The sequence below is a fragment of the Rhinoderma darwinii genome, chromosome 5 (genome assembly GCF_050947455.1).
Source record: "Rhinoderma darwinii isolate aRhiDar2 chromosome 5, aRhiDar2.hap1, whole genome shotgun sequence".
NCBI classification, from domain to species: Eukaryota; Metazoa; Chordata; class Amphibia; order Anura; family Rhinodermatidae; genus Rhinoderma; species Rhinoderma darwinii.
In genome coordinates this window covers 71,969,653-71,990,132 of record NC_134691.1, presented here as the reverse complement: position 1 = coordinate 71,990,132, position 20,480 = coordinate 71,969,653, and the positions used below count along the sequence as shown (strand labels likewise).

The 20,480-nt window shown below is 41.9% G+C and overlaps 1 protein-coding gene across 1 annotated transcript in view; it reads left to right on the top strand.

Annotated features, from left to right (window-relative positions):
- The window catches only part of CPA6 (carboxypeptidase A6), a 289,404-nt gene that overhangs the window by 223,741 nt on the left and 45,183 nt on the right, over positions 1-20,480 (top strand). Inside the window, exon 4 of the mRNA XM_075828241.1 lies at positions 16,571-16,685. Within this exon, the coding sequence (XP_075684356.1) occupies positions 16,571-16,685 (115 nt within the window). The remainder of the gene's footprint in view (positions 1-16,570; positions 16,686-20,480) is intronic.

Here is a 20,480-nt window from a genome sequence, read left to right as displayed (position 1 = left end):
TCCTCAGGTTCTGAGAGCCAGCGGGTGGGTATAATTATGTCCCGGCTCCAGGAAGGGCCCCAAGAGTGGGCCTTCTCCTTGGCTCCTGACGCCCCTGAACTTTCCTCCGTTGATTGTTTCTTTTCTGCTCTCGGACTTATTTATGACGAGACTGACAGGACTGCCTTTGCCGAGAGTCAGCTGGTGACCTTAAGTCAGGGTAAGAGACCTGTTGAGGAGTATTGCTCTGACTTTCGGAAGTGGTGCGTAGCTTCTCGGTGGAATGACCCTGCCTTAAGGTGCCAGTTTAGGTTGGGTCTGTCGAATGCCCTGAAAGACCTGCTAGTTAGCTATCCCTCTTCTGACTCCCTAGACCAGGTTATGGCTTTAGCGATACGACTTGACCGACGTCTCAGGGAACGACAACGTGAACGTTTATGTGTTTTCTCCTCCGACTCCCCCATGATGCCTCCCGAAGCTCCGTTGCTTCGTTCCTCCCCGAAAGATTCAGAGATACCTATGCAACTCGGGGCCTCCGTGTCCCCCCAACAACGTAGAGAATTCCGCAGGAAGAATGGTCTCTGCTTCTACTGTGGGGACGACAAGCATCAAGTGAACAACTGTCCTAAGCGTAAGATTGCAGCCAGAGAACTTCCGCGTCTAAGTGATCATCGGGGAGGTCACTTGGGCGCACAGGTATTTCCCGTAAATATGAAACGTACTAAGATCTTGCTTCCCTTTCAGGTCTCTTTTGGTGGTAGGTCTGCTACCGGCAGTGCCTTCGTGGATTCAGGGTCCTCTACTAATATCATAGTTACATAGTTACATAGTTACATAGTTAGTACGGCTGAAAAAAGACACATGTCCATCAAGTTCAACCAAGGGAAGGGAAAAGGGAAGGAAAAATTTCTACACATAGGAGCTAATATTTTTTTGTTCTAGGAAATTATCTAACCCTTTTTTAAAGCCATCTACTGTCCCTGCTGTGACCAGCTCCTGCGGTAGACTATTCCATAAATTCACCGTTCTTACTGTAAAGAAGCCTTGTCGCCTCTGCAGCTTGAACCTTTTTTTCTCCAGACGGAGGGAGTGCCCCCTTGTTTTTTGAGCGGGTTTTACAAGGAACAGGATATCACCATATTTTTTGTATGTGCCATTAATATATTTATATAAGTTAATCATGTCCCCCCTTAGTCGTCTTTTTTCAAGGCTAAATAGGTTTAATTCTTTCAATCTTTCCTCATAACTTAAATTCTCCATGCCCCTTATTAGCTTCGTTGCTCTTCTTTGTATTTTTTCCAACTCCAGGGCATCCTTTCTATGAACTGGAGCCCAGAACTGGACTGCATATTCTAGATGAGGCCTCACTAATGCTTTGTAAAGTGGTAATATTACATCCCTGTCCCGCGAGTCCATGCCTCTTTTAATACACGACAATATCCTGCTGGCCTTTGAAGCAGCTGATTGACACTGCATGCTGTTATTGAGTTTATGATTTACAAGTACACCCAGATCCTTCTCAACAAGTGAATCCGCTAGTGTAGCGCCCCCTACGACATATGATGCATGCAGGTTGTTGGTACCCAGATGCATAACTTTACATTTATCTACATTAAACTTCATCTGCCAAGTGGACGCCCAAACACTTAGTTTGTTTAAATCTGCCTGTAATTCATGAACATCTTCCATAGTCTGAACTATATTACATAGCTTGGTGTCATCTGCAAAAATAGAAATAGTGCTATTAATCCCTTCCTCTATATCATTAATAAATAAGTTGAATAATAGTGGTCCCAGCACTGAACCCTGGGGTACACCACTTATAACCGGGGACCATTCAGAGTAGGAATCATTGACCACAACTCTCTGGATACGGTCCTTGAGCCAATTCTCAATCCAATTACAAACTATATTTTCTAAACCTATAGTCCTTAATTTACCCATTAGGCGTCTATGGGGGACAGTGTCAAATGCCTTTGCAAAGTCCAAAAACACTAAATCCACAGCGGCCCCTCTGTCTAGACTTCTGCTCACCTCTTCATAAAAACAGATTAGGTTAGTTTGACAACTTCTGTCCTTAGTAAAACCGTGCTGGCTGTCACTTATAATGCTATTTATTGTCACATAATCCTGTATATAGTCCCTCAATAGCCCCTCAAACATTTTCCCCACGATGGATGTTAAGCTTACTGGTCTATAATTACCCGGGGAAGACCTAGAGCCCTTTTTGAAAATAGGCACCACATTTGCCCTGCGCCAGTCCCTTGGCACTATACCAGTCACTAGAGATTCTCTGAATATTATGAAAAGGGGGACAGAAATAACTGAACTAAGCTCTTTAAGAATTCTAGGGTGTAACCCATCTGGTCCTGGGGCCTTGTGCACATTTATTTTATTTAATTTAGCTTGGACCATCTCTACATTCATCCAATTCAGTATATCAACTGATATATTAACAGCACTGGCACCGGCTACATCAGCTGCTCCTTCTTCTGTTGTATATACAGAGCTAAAGAACCCATTTAGTAACTCTGCCTTCTCTTGATCCCCTGTGATCAACTCCCCATTACCATTATCTAGGGGTCCTACATGTTCAGACCTTGGCTTTTTTGCATTTATATGCTTGAAGAATTTTTTAGGATTTGTTTTACTATCCTTGGCCACCTGCCTTTCATTTTGTATTTTTGCTAATTTTATTACATTTTTACAGATTTTATTAAGCTCTTTATATTTTACAAAGGCTACAGCTGTACCCTCAGATTTGTATTTTTTAAATGCCCTTTTTTTGTCATGTATTGCCCCTTTCACAGAAGGTGTAAGCCATGTGGGGTTTAATTTGAGTCGTTTATACTTATTACCTGTAGGAATAAATTTTGCACTATAATAACTCAAAGTAGATTTGAAAATCTCCCATTTATCATTTGTTCCATTATTTGACATTAGTTCTTCCCAGTCTATATCCTGAATTGCAGCCCTCATCCTGGGGAAATTGGCTTTCTTAAAATTAAATGTTTTTGCCCTCCCAGCCTGCGTTTGTTTTTTACAGTATAGGTAAAATGTAACTATATTGTGATCACTGTTACCGAGGTTTTCACGAACATTGACATTCCCAACAAGCTCTGCATTATTAGAAATGACCAGATCCAACAGAGCTTCACCTCTAGTCGGGTCTTCCACAAACTGGCCCATAAAATTTTCCTGCAACAGGTTGAGGAAATGTCTCCCCTTTGCAGTTGAAGCCGAACCATGACACCAATTAATATCCCGGAAATTAAAATCTCCCATTATCACTACAGTACCCGCCTGTGCAGCCCGCTCCATCTGTTTATATATCTGACCTTCCATCTCCTCAGTTATATTGGGGGGTCTATAGATTACACCAAAAGTAATTTTTTCAGTGTTTACCTCCCTTTCTAGTTCCACCCACAAGGTTTCAACCTCCTCACAGTCTTCACCCACTATTGTCTCTTTCACACTCGCCTTCATATCACTTCTCACATACAGACATACACCACCACCTTTCCTATTTGTCCTGTCTTTACGAAAAAGTGTAAAACCCTGTAGATTTACAGCCCAGTCATGTGAAGAGTCCAGCCATGTTTCAGCAACACCAACTATATCTATATTTTCTTCCAGTATCATGTCTGTGGAATTTGCTATGTCCCTTGCTATGCCTCTTATTGATTTGCCTAAACCTGTCCCGGTAGTGGGTATCGACTCCACTCCTCTTGCTAATGGTTATTTTACACAGCATACCCCTGTTTTTGAACTCCTTGTTGGCTCCATGCATTTGGAGCAATGCTCTGTACCGTTGATGCAGGGATTATCGTACGATTTGGTTCTAGGTCTTCCCTGGTTGCAGTTGCATAATCCTACGTTTGACTGGAATACTGGGGAGCTAACCAAATGGGGTAATGAATGTTGTACGTCATGTTTTTCTGTTAATTCTATTTCTCCCCCTAAGGAGGCGAATACGCTACCCGAGTTTGTTCAGGACTTCGCTGATGTTTTCTCTAGGGAGGCCTCCGAAGTGTTACCTCCTCATAGAGAATACGATTGCGCTATCGAATTGGTACCAGGAGCTAAGCTTCCTAAGGGTAGGATATTTAATCTTTCTTGTCCTGAACGTGAAGCTATGAGAGTGTATATCCAGGAATCCCTGGCCAAGGGTTACATTCGTCCCTCTTCTTCTCCGGTAGGTGCTGGCTTCTTCTTCGTGGTGAAGAAGGATGGTGGTCTTAGGCCATGCATTGACTACCGTAGCCTGAATAAGGTCACGGTAAGGAACCAGTATCCCCTTCCTTTGATTCCTGATCTCTTTAATCAGGTTCAGGGGGCCCAATGGTTTTCTAAATTGGATCTACGGGGGGCGTATAACCTTATTCGCATCAAAGAGGGGGATGAGTGGAAGACTGCGTTTAACACGCCCGAAGGCCATTTCGAATACCTCGTCATGCCCTTTGGGTTGTGTAATGCCCCTGCGGTCTTCCAGAATTTCATAAATGAGATTTTGAGAAATTACCTGGGGATTTTTCTGGTAGTGTACCTTGATGACATACTGGTGTTTTCCAAGGACTGGTCCTCCCACATTGAGCATGTCAGGAAGGTGCTCCAGGTCCTTCGGGAAAATAAACTGTTTGCCAAAACCGAAAAATGTGTGTTTGGGGTACAGGAGATTAAATTTTTGGGTCAAATCCTCACTCCTCATGAATTCCGCATGGACCCCGCCAAGGTTCAGGCTGTGGCGGAATGGGTCCAACCTGCCTCCCTGAAGGCGTTACAGTGTTTTTTGGGGTTCGCTAATTATTACCGAGATTTATTGCTAACTTCTCGGTCATCGCTAAGCCCCTTACGGACCTCACTCGCAAAGGTGCTGATCTCCTCCACTGGCCTCCTGAGGCTGTCCAGGCTTTTGAGGTCCTTAAAAAGTGCTTTGTCTCGGCCCCGGTGCTGGTTCAGCCCAACCAAATGGAGCCATTTATCGTGGAAGTTGACGCATCTGAGGTGGGAGTGGGGGCTGTCTTGTCCCAGGGTACCAGGTCCCTCACCCATCTCCGCCCCTGTGCCTACTTCTCCAGGAAGTTTTCGCCAACTGAAAGTAACTATGATATTGGCAACCGCGAACTCTTAGCCATTAAATGGGCATTTGAAGAGTGGCACCACTTCCTGGAGGGGGCTAGGCACCAGGTAACGGTCCTTACTGACCACAAGAATCTGGTTTTCCTAGAATCTGCCCGGAGGCTAAACCCGAGACAAGCTCGATGGGCGTTATTTTTTACCAGATTCAATTTTTTGGTTACCTATAGGGCTGGGTCTAAAAATATTAAGGCTGATGCACTGTCGCGTAGCTTCATGGCCAGCCCTCCTTCGGAGGAAGATCCTGCTTGTATTTTGCCTCCAGGTATAATCATTTCCTCGATCGATTCTGATTTAGTCTCTGATATTGCTGCTGATCAAGGTTCAGCTCCCGGGAACCTTCCTGAGAACAAGCTGTTTGTTCCCCTGCAATTCCGGCTAAGGGTACTTAGGGAAAATCATGACTCCGCACTATCTGGCCATTCAGGCATCCTGAGTACCAAACACCTCATTACCAGAAATTATTGGTGGCCTGGGTTGCCTAAAGACGTTAAGGCCTACGTCGCCGCTTGTGAGGTTTGTGCTAGGTCCAAGACTCCCAGGTCCCGACCAGCGGGCTTACTGCGTTCGTTGCCCATTCCCCAGAGACCTTGGACACATATCTCCATGGATTTTATCACCGATTTGCCTCCATCCCAAGGCAAGTCGGTGGTGTGGGTGGTGGTGGACCGCTTCAGTAAGATGTGCCACTTTGTGCCCCTCAAGAAACTACCCAACGCCAAAACGTTGGCTACCTTGTTTGTCAAACACATCCTGCGTCTCCATGGGGTCCCTGTCAATATTGTTTCGGACAGAGGGGTACAATTTGTTTCATTGTTTTGGAGAGCCTTCTGTATGAAGTTGGGGATTGATCTGTCCTTCTCCTCTGCCTTCCATCCTGAAACCAATGGCCAAACGGAGAGGACTAATCAATCTCTAGAACAATACTTAAGGTGTTTTGTCTCTGACTGTCAATTTGATTGGGTCTCTTTCATTCCCCTCGCCGAATTTTCCCTTAATAACCGGGTCAGTAACTCGTCAGGGGTCTCTCCTTTTTTTTGTAATTTTGGGTTTAATCCACGGTTCTCCTCCGTTTCACCTGGTAGTTCCAACAATCCTGAGGTAGAGGTCGTTCATCGGGAACTGTGCACAGTCTGGGCCCAGGTTCAGAAAAACCTAGAGGTGTCCCAGGGCGTACAAAAAACTCAGGCTGATAAAAAAACGTTCTGCTAACCCCCTGTTTATGGTCGGGGATCTGGTGTGGTTGTCGTCTAGGAACTTGCGTCTCAAGGTTCCGTCCAAGAAGTTTGCTCCCCGGTTTATTGGGCCGTATAAGGTCATTGAGGTCCTCAATCCTGTCTCCTTCCGGCTGGAGTTACCCCCGTCTTTTCGGATACACGACGTGTTTCATGCCTCCCTCCTCAAACGCTGCTCCCCGTCCTTGGCTCCCTTGAGGAGACCTCCTGTTCCCATCCTCACCCCGGAGGGGGTGGAATTCGAGGTGGCCAGGATTGTGGACAGCAAGATGGTCCAAGGCTCCCTCCAGTACCTGGTCCATTGGAGAGGATACGGGCCCGAGGAGAGGACTTGGGTACCCGCCCGGGATGTTCACGCTGGGGTATTGGTCAGGAGGTTCCACCTGCGTTTCCCCAGTAAGCCAGGTCCACTTAGAAAGGGTCCGGTGGCCCCTCATAAAAGGGGGGTACTGTAAAGGATCTGCCAGGCACAGCTTCGGGGTTAACTCCCAGAACTAATCAGTCAGCACCTGAGAATACATCCCTGAGACTGACTCCTGCTTCCACCATTCAGGCTGGCAGGCTTAGGAGTGGGAGAGCCTATCGTAACCTGGCCAGACTCAGCTAGCTCCCGCCCTCGGTCTATTTAAGCCTGCACTTCCTGTCCCTCGGTGCTTGTTATTGCTTGTGTTTCTTTCCTTGTGGTTTCCTGGCCCAGCTACAGCTCCTGCTATTTTTGATCCTGCTCCATACAGACCCTGGCTTACCGACTACTCTTCTGCTTTTCGTTTTGTACCTCGCACACTCCTGGCTTGACTCGGCTCGTTCACCACTCTGGTTGCTCACGGTGTTGCCGTGGGCAACGGCCCCTTTTCCTTGCTTGTGTTCCTTGTATGTTTGTCGTGTTTGTCGTGCACTTACTGAGCGCAGGGACCGCCGCCCAGTTGTACCCCGTCGCCTAGGGCGGATCGTTGCAAGTAGGCAGGGACAGAGTGGCGGGTAGATTAGGGCTCACTTGTCCGTCTCCCTACCCCCTGCCATTACATAGAGACTCTTTTTTTCTTTAGGGAATATCTTTTACCAGTTTAGCAATAAGAACCAACAACCCACCGCACTTCCAACCCACACCAGAACAAGACTGTGACAATGAGATCTCAGGTGATCAACTTTGCATCTAGGACCAGGTGAGTTGGGTGTTTTATCAAAAGAACTTTAATTTGTACCAACAATAAAATTTGATGACTGCCATTTGGACATTAATCTCTTTTCTAGAAGGCAAAAACCACACAAGTTCCACCAACAAAAATCAATTATGGAAAGTGTGGAAATGGGTCTTACAAAGCAAAATTGGGAGGTGACGCATACATTGGCACAGTTACTTTACAAGGTTGAGAGAGGTAGAGGTTTGGGCCTTTTAATCAACTGGAGAGGAAAAAGCTCACATATACGACCTACTGGGGGAAACCCTCACATTGACATTTTACTGGATCTGGACACAAAGGAAATAGTAAAAATAGAGAGGAAGTAAGAGGACCCCCTAATTTAACTAAGGAGGGACTAAACGGTCTCCTTACTCTGGAGAAAGATAGTAAGATAATATTAAAACTCTCTGATAAATTAGGTATCACAGTGATTATGTATAATGAAATGTAGAGCGAGATGTGTTTGAACATACTGATAGACAGTAACTCTTATTGCATACGGAGGACGGACCCGACTAAACAGTTTTGGAAGGAACTCTCTATGATACTGTGGATGGCAAAAACTGAAGGCCTCATTAGTAAACAAGAACATGACTTTCTCCTATCTGACCACCTGTTTACACCAACATTCTATGGGTTACCCAAGATCCATAAAGGAATGAAACCCTTACTCCACTCGCACACAACTGAGTGTCAGCTGGATTTCCCGGCCCGACCGCGGTCCAGGTGAACGGGACTCCTAGCATCATAGACATTTTATGATGCTAGGAGTCCCTGCCTCCCCGTGGAACTGCTGTTCCGTACTGTATCATTTTGTTCCGTTTGGAACAGCAGTTCCGTGGGGAGGAAGGGACTCCGAGCAACATAAAATGTCTATGATGCCAGGAGTCCCGTTCACCTGTACCGCTGTCGGGCAGGGAAAAGCCTTAGTACTAGGGACATACAATATGGACAACACAACCAACAACTTTGTCCTTGACCTTCTGGAATTCTCTATCAACAAAAATAATTTCTTTATTACCAGCTCTGGGGCACTGCTATGGTAAGCCCTCTCATAATCTAATGTGTTTGCCTGCTTGTGGGAGGACATGGTTGTCTTTGGCGAGGCAGGTAAGCAATGGCAGACCAATATACCCTTTGGCTTCGCTATATAGACAATGCGTTCATATTATGGAAAGGCTCCAAAGAAACCTTTCTAAACTTTGTAGTGGTGCTGAATGTAAACACCTTTGGCCTGAGATTCACGTGTGAATCACATGAAATGAGTATGGCTTTCCTGAACGTTATGATTGAAAGATCCAGAGGTGGGCATTTGATGGAATCAGTATATCGCAAACTTACCACCACTAACATTCTCGCAGGAGAGAGAGTTAACACCCCTTGGTACTAAAGAGAGGGATACCCAAGGGACAGTACTACCGCCTGAGGAGAAACTATTCAATCGTGAGGGGCTTCGTTTCTCAAGCAGACAAACACAGAATCTTGCAAAGAAAACACTCAGATGAGGTGCTGATGGAAGCATTTAGCATTTGAGTGCTATTGTTAAAACAAAATGATCACCTGACCTTGTAAAACAAGGGGAAGGAGAAAAACAAAGAATATGTGTAAATGGTACATATGAGGAGGCCAATAATGAAATTAGAGGAATACTTCTAAACAGATTCTGGGGTATCTTGTCTCAAAATAAAGATCCCCATGGCAACGATCTTGATTTCATCCCGGGGGGGGGCCAGCGTATTCAAGGATTGATCATGGTTTAGGGCAAGTTCAGAATGTGTCCCCTGGCACTGATTGGTGGGGTATTGATGTGGTTGGAGGCGGATTATTCTTGGGGAACCTAAATACTTAGGGTTCTCCACAATGAGTTGCCGTTGCCTTTTATAAAATCTAGCAGAACATGCTGCTCTCCTCCCGGATGAGCCCAAAATATGGGTGAAACTTGTAGAAGTTAGAAGCAGGGTAGCAATAATAGAGCTAGTACAGTTTTGGTTACCTGGAGGGAGCTATTTTCAGCGCGGCACCACCGACTGGTTACAACAGGGAACTAGTACCCTTATATAGACAGCATACATAATAGCAGCTTGATGTAAATATACATAGTTCACCTGACTACATAGGACAGATAGCTATTTTTTATTTAAATGATTGCACCTGCCTCCTTGTACATAGGATTTTCTTGATTTCTCCAAAAGAGTGTTTGGTTACTTTGAAAAAACAATGTTTCAAATGCAGTGAAATACACATTTATTAATACTGTTGTTACGACCAGCAGATTTGTGGACCAACTGGGCTGCTCCACTGGTTTGTCTTAGGGCCACATCTAAGGGCGTTGTCGAAGCAGCCTCCCTGGTCTTCACCCTTTAAACCCTATACAGGGATCTGGTCTTCACTGCAGGGAGGCTGCCAGGTCGCTACCACTTGAAGTGGTCCGGACGGAGTAGCTGCTGGCCAAACAGACACAAGACAGGCATAGGCAGATGGTACCTTGATTGAGGGAAGTTCACAGCGGATTACTGGTCACAGGTAGATGGTGGATAGCTGAGAATGGGCAGGTAGCTGGCGGCTGGGCACTGGCAGGTAGCTGGACAAAGGCAGATAGCAGGACATTGGCAGATAACAGATAGCAACTGTAGGAACAGTACAGCCGCGAGCAGGAAACAGACAGATGCCGGTGGCCTCGTGGAGGGACAGGCTGCCAGACAGGGTACAAGACCTGGCGGAGAGTACCTAAAGTTGGACGGTTAAAACTAGACCGGACATGCAGAAATTGTGCCAAATATATTATAATTGTGCATGCTCTAAAATAAGTTTGAAGCAACTCGCTCGACATAAGACACTTTTATCTTTCTTATGCCTTTTGCCTGGCGTACCTTTCACCAATCTGACGCATTTTACAAGTCCTTTTAACCATGTCCCTGTTTCAAAACACTTTTTAAAATTGTTGTAGGAGACGTAAAAGGCATCTAAAACATAGGAAAATCTGCACAAGGCATGTACGCCACTTTTTTGGCTAAATTTGAGGGAAAATTGTGACGTATTATTACTATTGTATCTATTAACTAAAGAGTATACACTTGTTACTGTATGAAAGATAATTAGTATATCTTGTTCTCAGCTGCAAATTAGAAAATACATTTGTGAATTAATAGAATGTAAACCAAAAATATTTTAGTGCCATTTACGCAAATGTTTTACCTCCTGGGAATGTTTATTGGTCATGGTGAAGTACACTTTCCCTGAGAGGCAGATTGAATTGACAACAAGAAAATTTATTCATTATATCCAGAGTCCATACACTGAATGGCGGTTTCATTGAGTCATTGAACAATGAACATACCTGAATTAGCAAGCAGCATGTAGGCAACATGATAGAAATAAATAGATTTATCTTCAAGTGTTTGTGCACATTATTTTCTGCTAAGTGGAATCAACTCATGTATTTTAAAGCAATTGCAATTTTGCATTCTCGTTTATGTTATATAAAAACGTTGTAAAAAGAGTTTATTTAACAGATCTTTCATGATTCCATTCAGGTATATCAGCTATACTTTACATATTAAGTACTAGAGAAACAAGCTCTGGAGCTAAGGGCATAGATACCGTTGACGACTGGAGGAGAGAAAAACAGAAATTCACGGCGCCACATGGTGCAAATATAAGATGATAAAAAGCGACAAATGAAGGGGAGCAGGTGGAATGCTCACCTTGTGGGGTTGTGCAAATCCCAGGCACAATCCTGGTGTAGGCAGAGAGTAATAAAGGTGATCAGCTGCAGCCAGGTCCAATCCGGTAATATCAGGTAGTTACCGCCAGTTTGAAGAGAGTAAAGTATGAAAAAACATATATTGGGGACCTATAGTGAGGCGCTGCTGATAATAATGGTATAAATAATTGTAATAGGTATTGATCTAAAATACAACAGTGATTTATTAGAATATAAGGCTACGCATTTCGACATTGGACCAACGTCTTCCTCAGGCCAAATGTATTAGAATAAAAAAATGCCTCTTATAAAAGGGGGAGAGCACACACATCAAAGCAGCACACATGAAAAAGATCACCTCTGACGTCACATGAGGTCAGAGCGATGCCAAGTCAAACGTTACATACAAGTTCATATAAACATTTGCCACATTAATAATTCTGAACAAACAAATAAGACTAGGCTGCTGCAGATTAGCATTGTTAAATGTATTCATATGTATTATGGAGATAGCAAAATACATAACTTACTGAGGGTAGTAGCGAGGGTGAGCAGTGCTATCGGGAGGGAGGAAAGAGTAATTCAAAGCGATGCGATTGACACACAACAAGTAGAGAAGGGGAACGGCATACCAGAAGAAATGATGATTACCATTAAACCTAGTAGTCCGGTGTTGAGGACCGAATTATCTGCTAACGCTGGCCGACAGCGTCGCCGATGTCATGACAACCAGTGATGAAGACTAAAGTATGGTGGCCGAGAAAGGTCAAAAACAGCCTGAATCGCAGTGTTGTGCAATAACCACAACAATAGGTATATTAAAGTGGTTATAAGCTGTTGGGAAGGGCTGTTAGTGAGATGATTAATAGGGGACAGTTGATGACTATATGGGAAATAAAAGACAACACATCTAGAGTGATACAAAGTGACAACGTTAGGAAATATATATATATATATATATATGCATACGAATATATATAGGGATGTGAACAAGTTAAATGAAAGGCGTAAAGGGCATATCTTGAGCAATATCATTAGAAGTTCCGATTTCAATGTCTAGATATGTATACATTTGTGTACAATATATGTAAAAGGTATGAAATATAAATATATATAAATATTTATATAAAGGGGGATTTAAAAAAAAAAGAGGGGGAAACATTTTAAAATAAATATATGATTATTTATTAAAATATGAGTATTTGTTAAAAAGGGTGGGTTTAAAAAGAACATTAGAGAAGTCAATAAATGAAGGGCGTCATGGAGATAGTGAGGAGGCATCAGTTTAATCTAAGGACGTTTCAGTAATATCATTCAGACCTCCAGGATGTAAGCATGCTAATTTATAAATCCAGTAATTATCTCGCTGTTTTAAAAGACTGAATCTATGTGTTGTGCCTACAGGGATTTGTTCTATTGGTGTGATAGATATATCCTCAAATTTGCACTCATGTAATTGTGTAAAATGGCGTAATACACTGTGTTTAAGAAATTCATTGGTGACGTTTGAACAGTGTTTGTTGACTCTGCAATGTAATAACTGTGTTGTTCTTCCGACATACTGGAGGTTACATGAACATTGAAGTAGATAAATGACATAGTCACTACTACAGTTTAAAAATCTTTTTTTATATTAAAACATTCCAATGTGACACCGGATGTAAACGTTTTGGTTCTATGCAGTATGTTTGCACAGCACAAGCATCTGGGGTGACCACAGCGATAAGATCCACAAGGTGATGGGAATAATTTGGTGGAGCTGGACTTAGGGTTGCGCAGTTTGCTAGGGGCAAGGATATTTCTTAAAGTCTGGGATCTTCTGTAGGTGATTTTGGGTACGGGGGGGGGGGATAACTTTTTTTCAGATATGAATCATTTTTTAGAATATGCCAGTGTTTGCAGAGGATGTATCTAATCTGTTTGCTTCCGTTATTGGAAGTGGTGATGAAATTGTGTTTGGAACTGTCTGAGTTATCTTTTCTAACTCTCTGTAAAATACAATCATCCTGAGTCAGTCGCATCGCTTTGGTATGCACACCATCAATCAGGCTTTTAGGAAAGTTTTTTTCTCTAAAGCGTGTTTTTAAGATTTTACATTCTGATTTAAAATTTTTGGGGTTGGAGCAACTCTTTCTTATTCTTCTGAATTGACCAAAGGGAATATTTTTCAGGGGGGGGGGGGTATGGTGCACTGCTAAAATCAAGATAGCTATTGACATCGACGGATTTAAAATGAGTGCTGGTGACTAATTTGCCCATGGTGTACTTACTAATAGTGAGGTCCAGGAAGTCAATTGAACTTGCGGAGAAGTTGTGTGTAAAATTTAGGAAAAAATCATTGTTATTTAAAAAATTCCATAAAAAGGTCAGCATCAGACTTATTGTCTTTCCAAATAAAAAATAAGTCATCAATACAACGTCGATAAGAGATGATATTATTTGAAAAGGGATGGTTGCCCATAATAAATCTATCCTCGAAGGAACTTATATATGGATTGGCGTAAAACGGAGCAAACAGTGACCCATTGCGCAGCCCTTGGTTTGTTTATAAAATGAATTGTTAAAGGAAAAAAATTTATGTTCTAAAATAAAATCAATACAGTCGATTAAAAAACATGCTTGAGTGCCAGGTATATTGGGGTCAAGATGTAAAAAGGATTCTACTGTTGATACACCTTTATCATGAGGGATGTTGGTGTAGAAGGCAGATACATCCGCGGAAAGAAAATTGAGCGATAGAAGATTATAATCTAAAATGAGTGATCGGAGATCCCTGATTAGTTGGGTGGAATCTCTGAGGTAGGAAGGTCATTTTAAAACAAAGGGCTGGAGATGTAAATCTACAAAGTGTGAGAGGTTACTGGTTAAGGAACCAATGGCAGCAATAATGGGACATCCAGGAGGTGTAGTTTGAGATTCGTGAATTTTGGGTAAGTGGTACATAAAAGGCATAGTAGGAAAGGGAACCTGTAATAAATTCAATTCTTTTTTGGTCAAAAGCCCATCATTAAAAGCAGAGTTAATAAGGGATTTATATTCAGTGGTGTAGGCAGGTAGTGGATTATCTGTACATTTTTCATAGAAAGAAACGTCAGAGAGTAAACTTAATGCCTCGTTGATATAATCGGTCCTGTCTTGTAATACTATCCCCACCCCTTTATCGACAGAGCGAATCACTAAAGATACATTTGTTTTAAGGGATTTGATCGCTCTCTTTTCAAACAAGGTCAAATTATCCTTGGATAAAATTGGACTTTCAAGAGTGTTAAAATCATTCCATAAAAGTGATGAAAATGTGTCAAGGGCTGAGCCACGGTAATGTGCAGGATAATAGGTGGATTTTGGATGTACATCCACAGAGATTGGTGGAGGATCATTTCTTCTGGTATGCCGTTCCCTTTCTCAACCCTTCTTGTTGTGTGTCAATCGCATCGCTTTGAATTACTCTTCCCTCCCGATCGCACCCTCGCTACTACCCTCAGAAAGTTATGTATTTTGCTATCTCCATAATACATATGCATACATTTAACAATGCTAATCTGCAGCAGCCTAGTCTTATGTGTTTGTTCAGAATTATTAATATGGTAAATGTTTATATGAACTTGTATGCAACGTTTGACTTGACATCACTCTGACCACATGTGACGTCAGAGGTGATCTTTGACCTTTAACTTGTGCGCTTTTTTCATGTGTGCTGCTTTGATGTGTGTGCTCTCCCCTTTATAAGAGGCATTTTTTCATTCTTGTACTTTTGGCCTGAGGAAGACTATTCTGACTCCATGACCAGGCTGTAAGTTGTAGGGCCCTTGAGACAATCTCACTGTATATGTCTGTATTGAACCGGTACTCACACCAAGACACTGTCAGATAGCGTCAACTCAGCTGAAGAGGCACGTGGGAAGTTTCCAGAGAAGTTTATTTTCAGGCTGAAATACTTGTAATGTACACAAACCAGCAGGTGAAAAGATGATATTTTGCCAGAGTTGAGCAGGAGATGACTACACAGTATGGGAACCATGAGGAAAGACAACTAGGCACAGAAAGAAGGGAGGAGCTATTACCTCAGAGCCAAGCTACAGGGAGATAGCAGGGACAAACTAAATAAAGCAAAGCAACTGCAATAGGAGCATATAACATAACATGACAGTGAATAGAAACCTAAGTCGAGGGACATGACAAAGACGTTGATCCAATGTCGAAACCCGTAGCCTTATATTCTAATAAATCACTGTTGTATTTTAGATCAATACCTACTACAATTATTTATACCATTATTATCAGCAGTGTCTCACTATAGGTCCCCAATATATGTTTTTTCATACTTTACTTTCTTCTAGATACTGTTGAGGCTGCCCCTCAGCTGCCATGCAGGCCATGGAGAGTGATGGGCCACATCTCATCTCTCCTCATGTTGTGTGAACTATGGGCTTGTCTTCCCCACATGCACTGCAACATTAGTAAATAAAGGAGGAGAATGTGCCTAGTGTTTTTTTTAAAAAAAAGGCTAATGTAGTTTGTGAACGTTTAGAGAGTGCGTCAAGAAACTAAAGGTTTGTTCACTTTAAGGGTATGTTCACACAGGGCGGATAGGCTGCGTAAAGGTACTCAGCCTGTCCGCCCTGGAGCCTGCAGTGAATTTCCGGATGAAAAACCGCACCAAATTGTGGTGCAGTTTTTCGGTCGGAATGTCTGCAGCGGAAAACAGCACATAAAAAATAAAAAAAGTTTATTCTTATTTGTACTTCACGGCGATGCGTCCCTTTGAAGTCCTGCAGCCTGACCTCCTGGGATGAAATTTCATCCCATGTGACTGCTGCAGCCTGATTGGCTGGATGCATGAGCATAGAGAATTTTGGGTAAGTATTGACTTTTTTTTCTGAGTTGCGTTTTTTGCTGTGGAATCGCAGCTTTCCCGCTGCAGGAATCGCAACATCTTCTATTTGTTGTGGGTTTTACCTCCCTATTAAATTCAATGGAGAAAACCCGGAACAAAAAACTAGAGATTCCGCAGCATAAATTGACATGCTGCGGATTAAAAACCGCACAGCAGGTAAATTTCTGAACAGGTTTTTTTACGTAGCGTGTGGATGAGATTTGTTCAAATCTCATCTAGTTTGCTGCTACTGTATTCCGTTGCGGATTTTCCGCATTCAAATCCGTTGCCAATAATCTGCAATATTTACACTACGTGTGGACTTACCCTAATATGGTATACGGTCAATGGAACAGACTATAATTCATTTTTATATTAACTCTATCTGTAGCAAAATGTAGAATGAGTACATGCTGCCTGATAACATCAATAGTTTATATATATTTATTTTTGTGTTTTTCAGTATCCTTGTAAAAAATTTGCAGAAGGTGATTGAAAAGCAGAATCATTCTAAATCTAAAAGGAAGCGTAGATCACTGTCAAAATATGATTATGAAGATTATCATCCCCTCGAAGAGGTACGTTCCATCTATGGCCAGAATGGAAACTGGATGTATCAAAGTGCGTTATCGAGACTTATTAATAGTTAAATAAACTTGCAATATGAGTCCCTTTCCCACCAGATATCTACCACACTTTAACAACTAAATAATAACTACCTGAACTGAAGCATTCGGCTAAGTGAGAATGATACAGCTTCTATGTATACAGGATACATAGAAGCTGTATCATTAAAAAAAAAAATTAATACAAAGTAAAATTGAAAGTTGCTGAAAACACATAACCCAATGATTTAATAATAATAAAAAATTCCTTCCAAAAGGTGTACATAGCCATTAAATGAAATCTGCCTTTTTCCACTTGGTATTTATTTTGTTCCGGAACTGGCTACTTTCTGCATTGCTTGTCATAATAATGACAAATCACTATTCCAAATACAGTTACAACATTCACAGCAGTTTTTATGAACTGCCTAATGGACTGTAAATGCAGCCTGTTGTGTTTTTGTCTACTCAGCTTTTGTTAACCACATTGATCATACAGGAGTACTATTGACCATAACTTTCTCGATCTACATTTACCTGATGGTTTCACAATGCAGTGTAATGCAACTTGCAACAAGACTGTCTATAAACACTTTAGATATGTCTATCTGGTCCTAAAAGACACAGATGAAAGTAAATATTTTCGTTTCCAATAGTAACGAAGTCCTGTTAATTGTAAAAAAAACTAATTAGAATTTATTTATAGGTGAAAGCTATATTCACACATCGAGTATTTGTTGTAGATTTTGATGCAGATTTTTGAGACAAAGTCAGAAGTGGATCCAAGAGAAGTACAAGTTCTTTCTTTATATTCCCCATTCTATTTGAAAGCATTTCTGGCTTTGACTTAAAAATTTGCAACAAAATCTACAACAAATACGCCATGTGTGAATCCAGCCAAAAGAGGACCTATCAGCTCTTCTGTGTGGTGCAGCAAAGAGGACCTGTCAATAAATTGACAACTAGGGCAGATTAAGGGTACCGTAGGCCCCGGGAAGATTTCAGTTTAGGCGGCCACAGATCTGGCACGGTTTTGAATTTGCGGTAAAAGCAGAATAAACCATACAGAAGTTAAAAAGAAGAATACTTTGAGACACTAAAGAGGTCAGGAGCTTTAAATTGTTAGTGATTTCTGGAAAAAAAAATATCTGCTGCGTAAATATAGAGAATATAGAGAACCAGTCTTTGTTGTTTAACCCCTTCAACTCGCCTTCCTAGAGCCATAACTTTTTTATTTTTACGACAATGGAGTGGTGTGTGAAGGATTATTATTATTACTATTATTATTATTATTTTGTGGGAGTTTTTATTGGCACTATTTAAAGTAGCATATAATGGATGAATTGGAAAAAACTGCGGTTCCTCCATATTTTTTTGGGGTTAAGTTTTTACTGTATTTACCGTATTTTTTGGACTATAAGACGCAGTTTTTAGCAAGAATAAATCTTGCTGGGCTCCCTGACCGCTCCTTACTTAACCGCTTCCCGACCTGTGTCGGCACATCATGGAGCGTGGAGGGGATGATGTATGGAGCGGGCTCACGAGTTGAGCCCGCTCCATACACGGCAGGTGTCAGCTTCTGACACGCTCTAATGGCAAGGAACAGCAATGGCGCAGTCAATAGCAACCGCAGCATTTATAGTGGTTTTCCCATGAAGGCATTTTTGACATATCCACAGGATATGTCATAAATGTCAGATAGATACGGGTCTCACCTCTGGGACCCGCATCTATCTCTAGAACGGGGCTCCCTAAACCCCGTTCTATCTTACTCGGCTCCGCTGTCTTCCGGCCACTTCCTGGTTACATGGTCGAGTTACGGAAACAGCGTAACTCGCTGAGCTATGCAGTTTCCGTAACTCCCATAGAACTGAATAGTAGTTACGGAAACAGCGTAGCATGCTACGCTGCTTTTGTAACTGTCATTTACTACTATGGGAGTTACGGAAACAGCGTAGCTCAACGAGTTACGCTGTTTCCGTAACAACTCATCCTTGTATTGCAGTCTATTGTACCAGTGATCTAATGATCGCTGGTTCAAGTCCCCTAGGGGAACTAATAAAGTGTGTAAAAAAAAAAAAGAGTTAGATACATTTTCAGGAGTGTAAAAAAAATATTTTTCCAACTTTTCCCCAAGCACAATATAAAAATGAAAAAATTATAAAAAAAATTGGTATAGCTGCGTCCGTAAAAGTCCGAAATTATTACAATATAGCATTATTTGACTCACACAAACGGCGTAAAATAAATAAATAAATGTAAAACCCCATAATCGTTGTCTTTTGGTCACCATAGCGCTAAAATGATAGTTAGTATAAAAAAATGGTGTTAATAAAAACTACAGCTCGTCCCGCAAAAAATAAGCCCTCACACCGCTCAAATGATGGAAAAATATGAGTTATGGCTCTCAGAATGTGGTGAAACTGAACAAATAAATTTTTTTAACTAATAGTTTTTTCTTTGTAAAAGAAGTAAAATATGACATTTTTTCTTATTTTCTGTTGTCTAAAACCTGGGTGCATCTTATAGTCAGATGCATCTTACAGTCTGAAAAATATGGTATATACACTACCGTTCAAAAGTTTAGGGTCACTTAGAAATTTCATTACTTTTGAAAGAAAAGCACAGTTTTTTTCAATGAAGATAACATTAAATTAATCAGAAATACACTCTATACATTGTTAATGTGCTAAATGACTATTCTAGCTGCAAACATCTGGTTTTTAATGCAATATCTACATAGGTGTATAGAGGCCCATTTCCAGCAACCATCACTCTAGTGTTCTAATGGTACATTGTGTTTGCTAACTGTGTTAGAAGGCTAATGGATGATTAGAAAACACTTGAAAACCCTTGTGCAATTATGTTAGCACCGCTGTAAACAGTTTTACTGTTTAGAGGAGCTATAAAACTGACCTTCCTTTGAGCTAGTTGAGAATCTGGAGCATTACATTTGTGGGTTTGATTAAACTCTCAAAATGGCTAGAAAAAGCGAGCTTTCATGTGAAACTCGACAGTCTATTCTTGTTCTTAGAAATAAAGGCTATTGCATGCGAGATATTGCCAAGAAACTGAAGATTTCCTACAACGGTGTGTACTACTCCCTTCAGAGGACAGCACAAACAGGCTCTAACCAGAGTAGAAAGAGAAGTGGGAGGCCCCGCTGCACAACTGAGCAACAAGACAAGTACATTAGAGTCTCTAGTTTGAGAAATAGACGCCTCACAGGTCCTCAACTGGCAGCTTCATTAAATAGTACCTGCAAAACGCCAGTGTCAACGTCTACAGTGAAGAGGCGACTCCGGGATGCTGGCCTTCAGGGCAGAGTGGCAAAGAAAAAGCCATATCTGAGACTGGCTAATAAAAGGAAAAGATTAATATGGGCAAAAGCACACAGTCATTGGACAGAGGAAGATTGGAAAAAAGTGTTATGGACAGTCGAATCGAAGTTTGAGGTGTTTGGATCACACAGAAGAACATTTGTGAGACGCAGAACAATTGAAAAGATGCTGGAAGAGTGCCTGACGCCATCTGTCAAGCATGGTGGAGGTAATGTGATGGTCTGGGGTTGCTTTGGTGCTGGTAAAGTGGGAGATTTGTACAAGGTAAAAGGGATTTTGAATAAGGAAGGCTATCACTCCATTTTGCAACTCCATGCCATACCCTGTGGACAGCGCTTGATTGGAGCCAATTTCATCCTACAACAGGACTATGACCCAAAGCACACCTCCAAATTATGCAAGAACTATTTAGGGAAGAAGCAGGCAG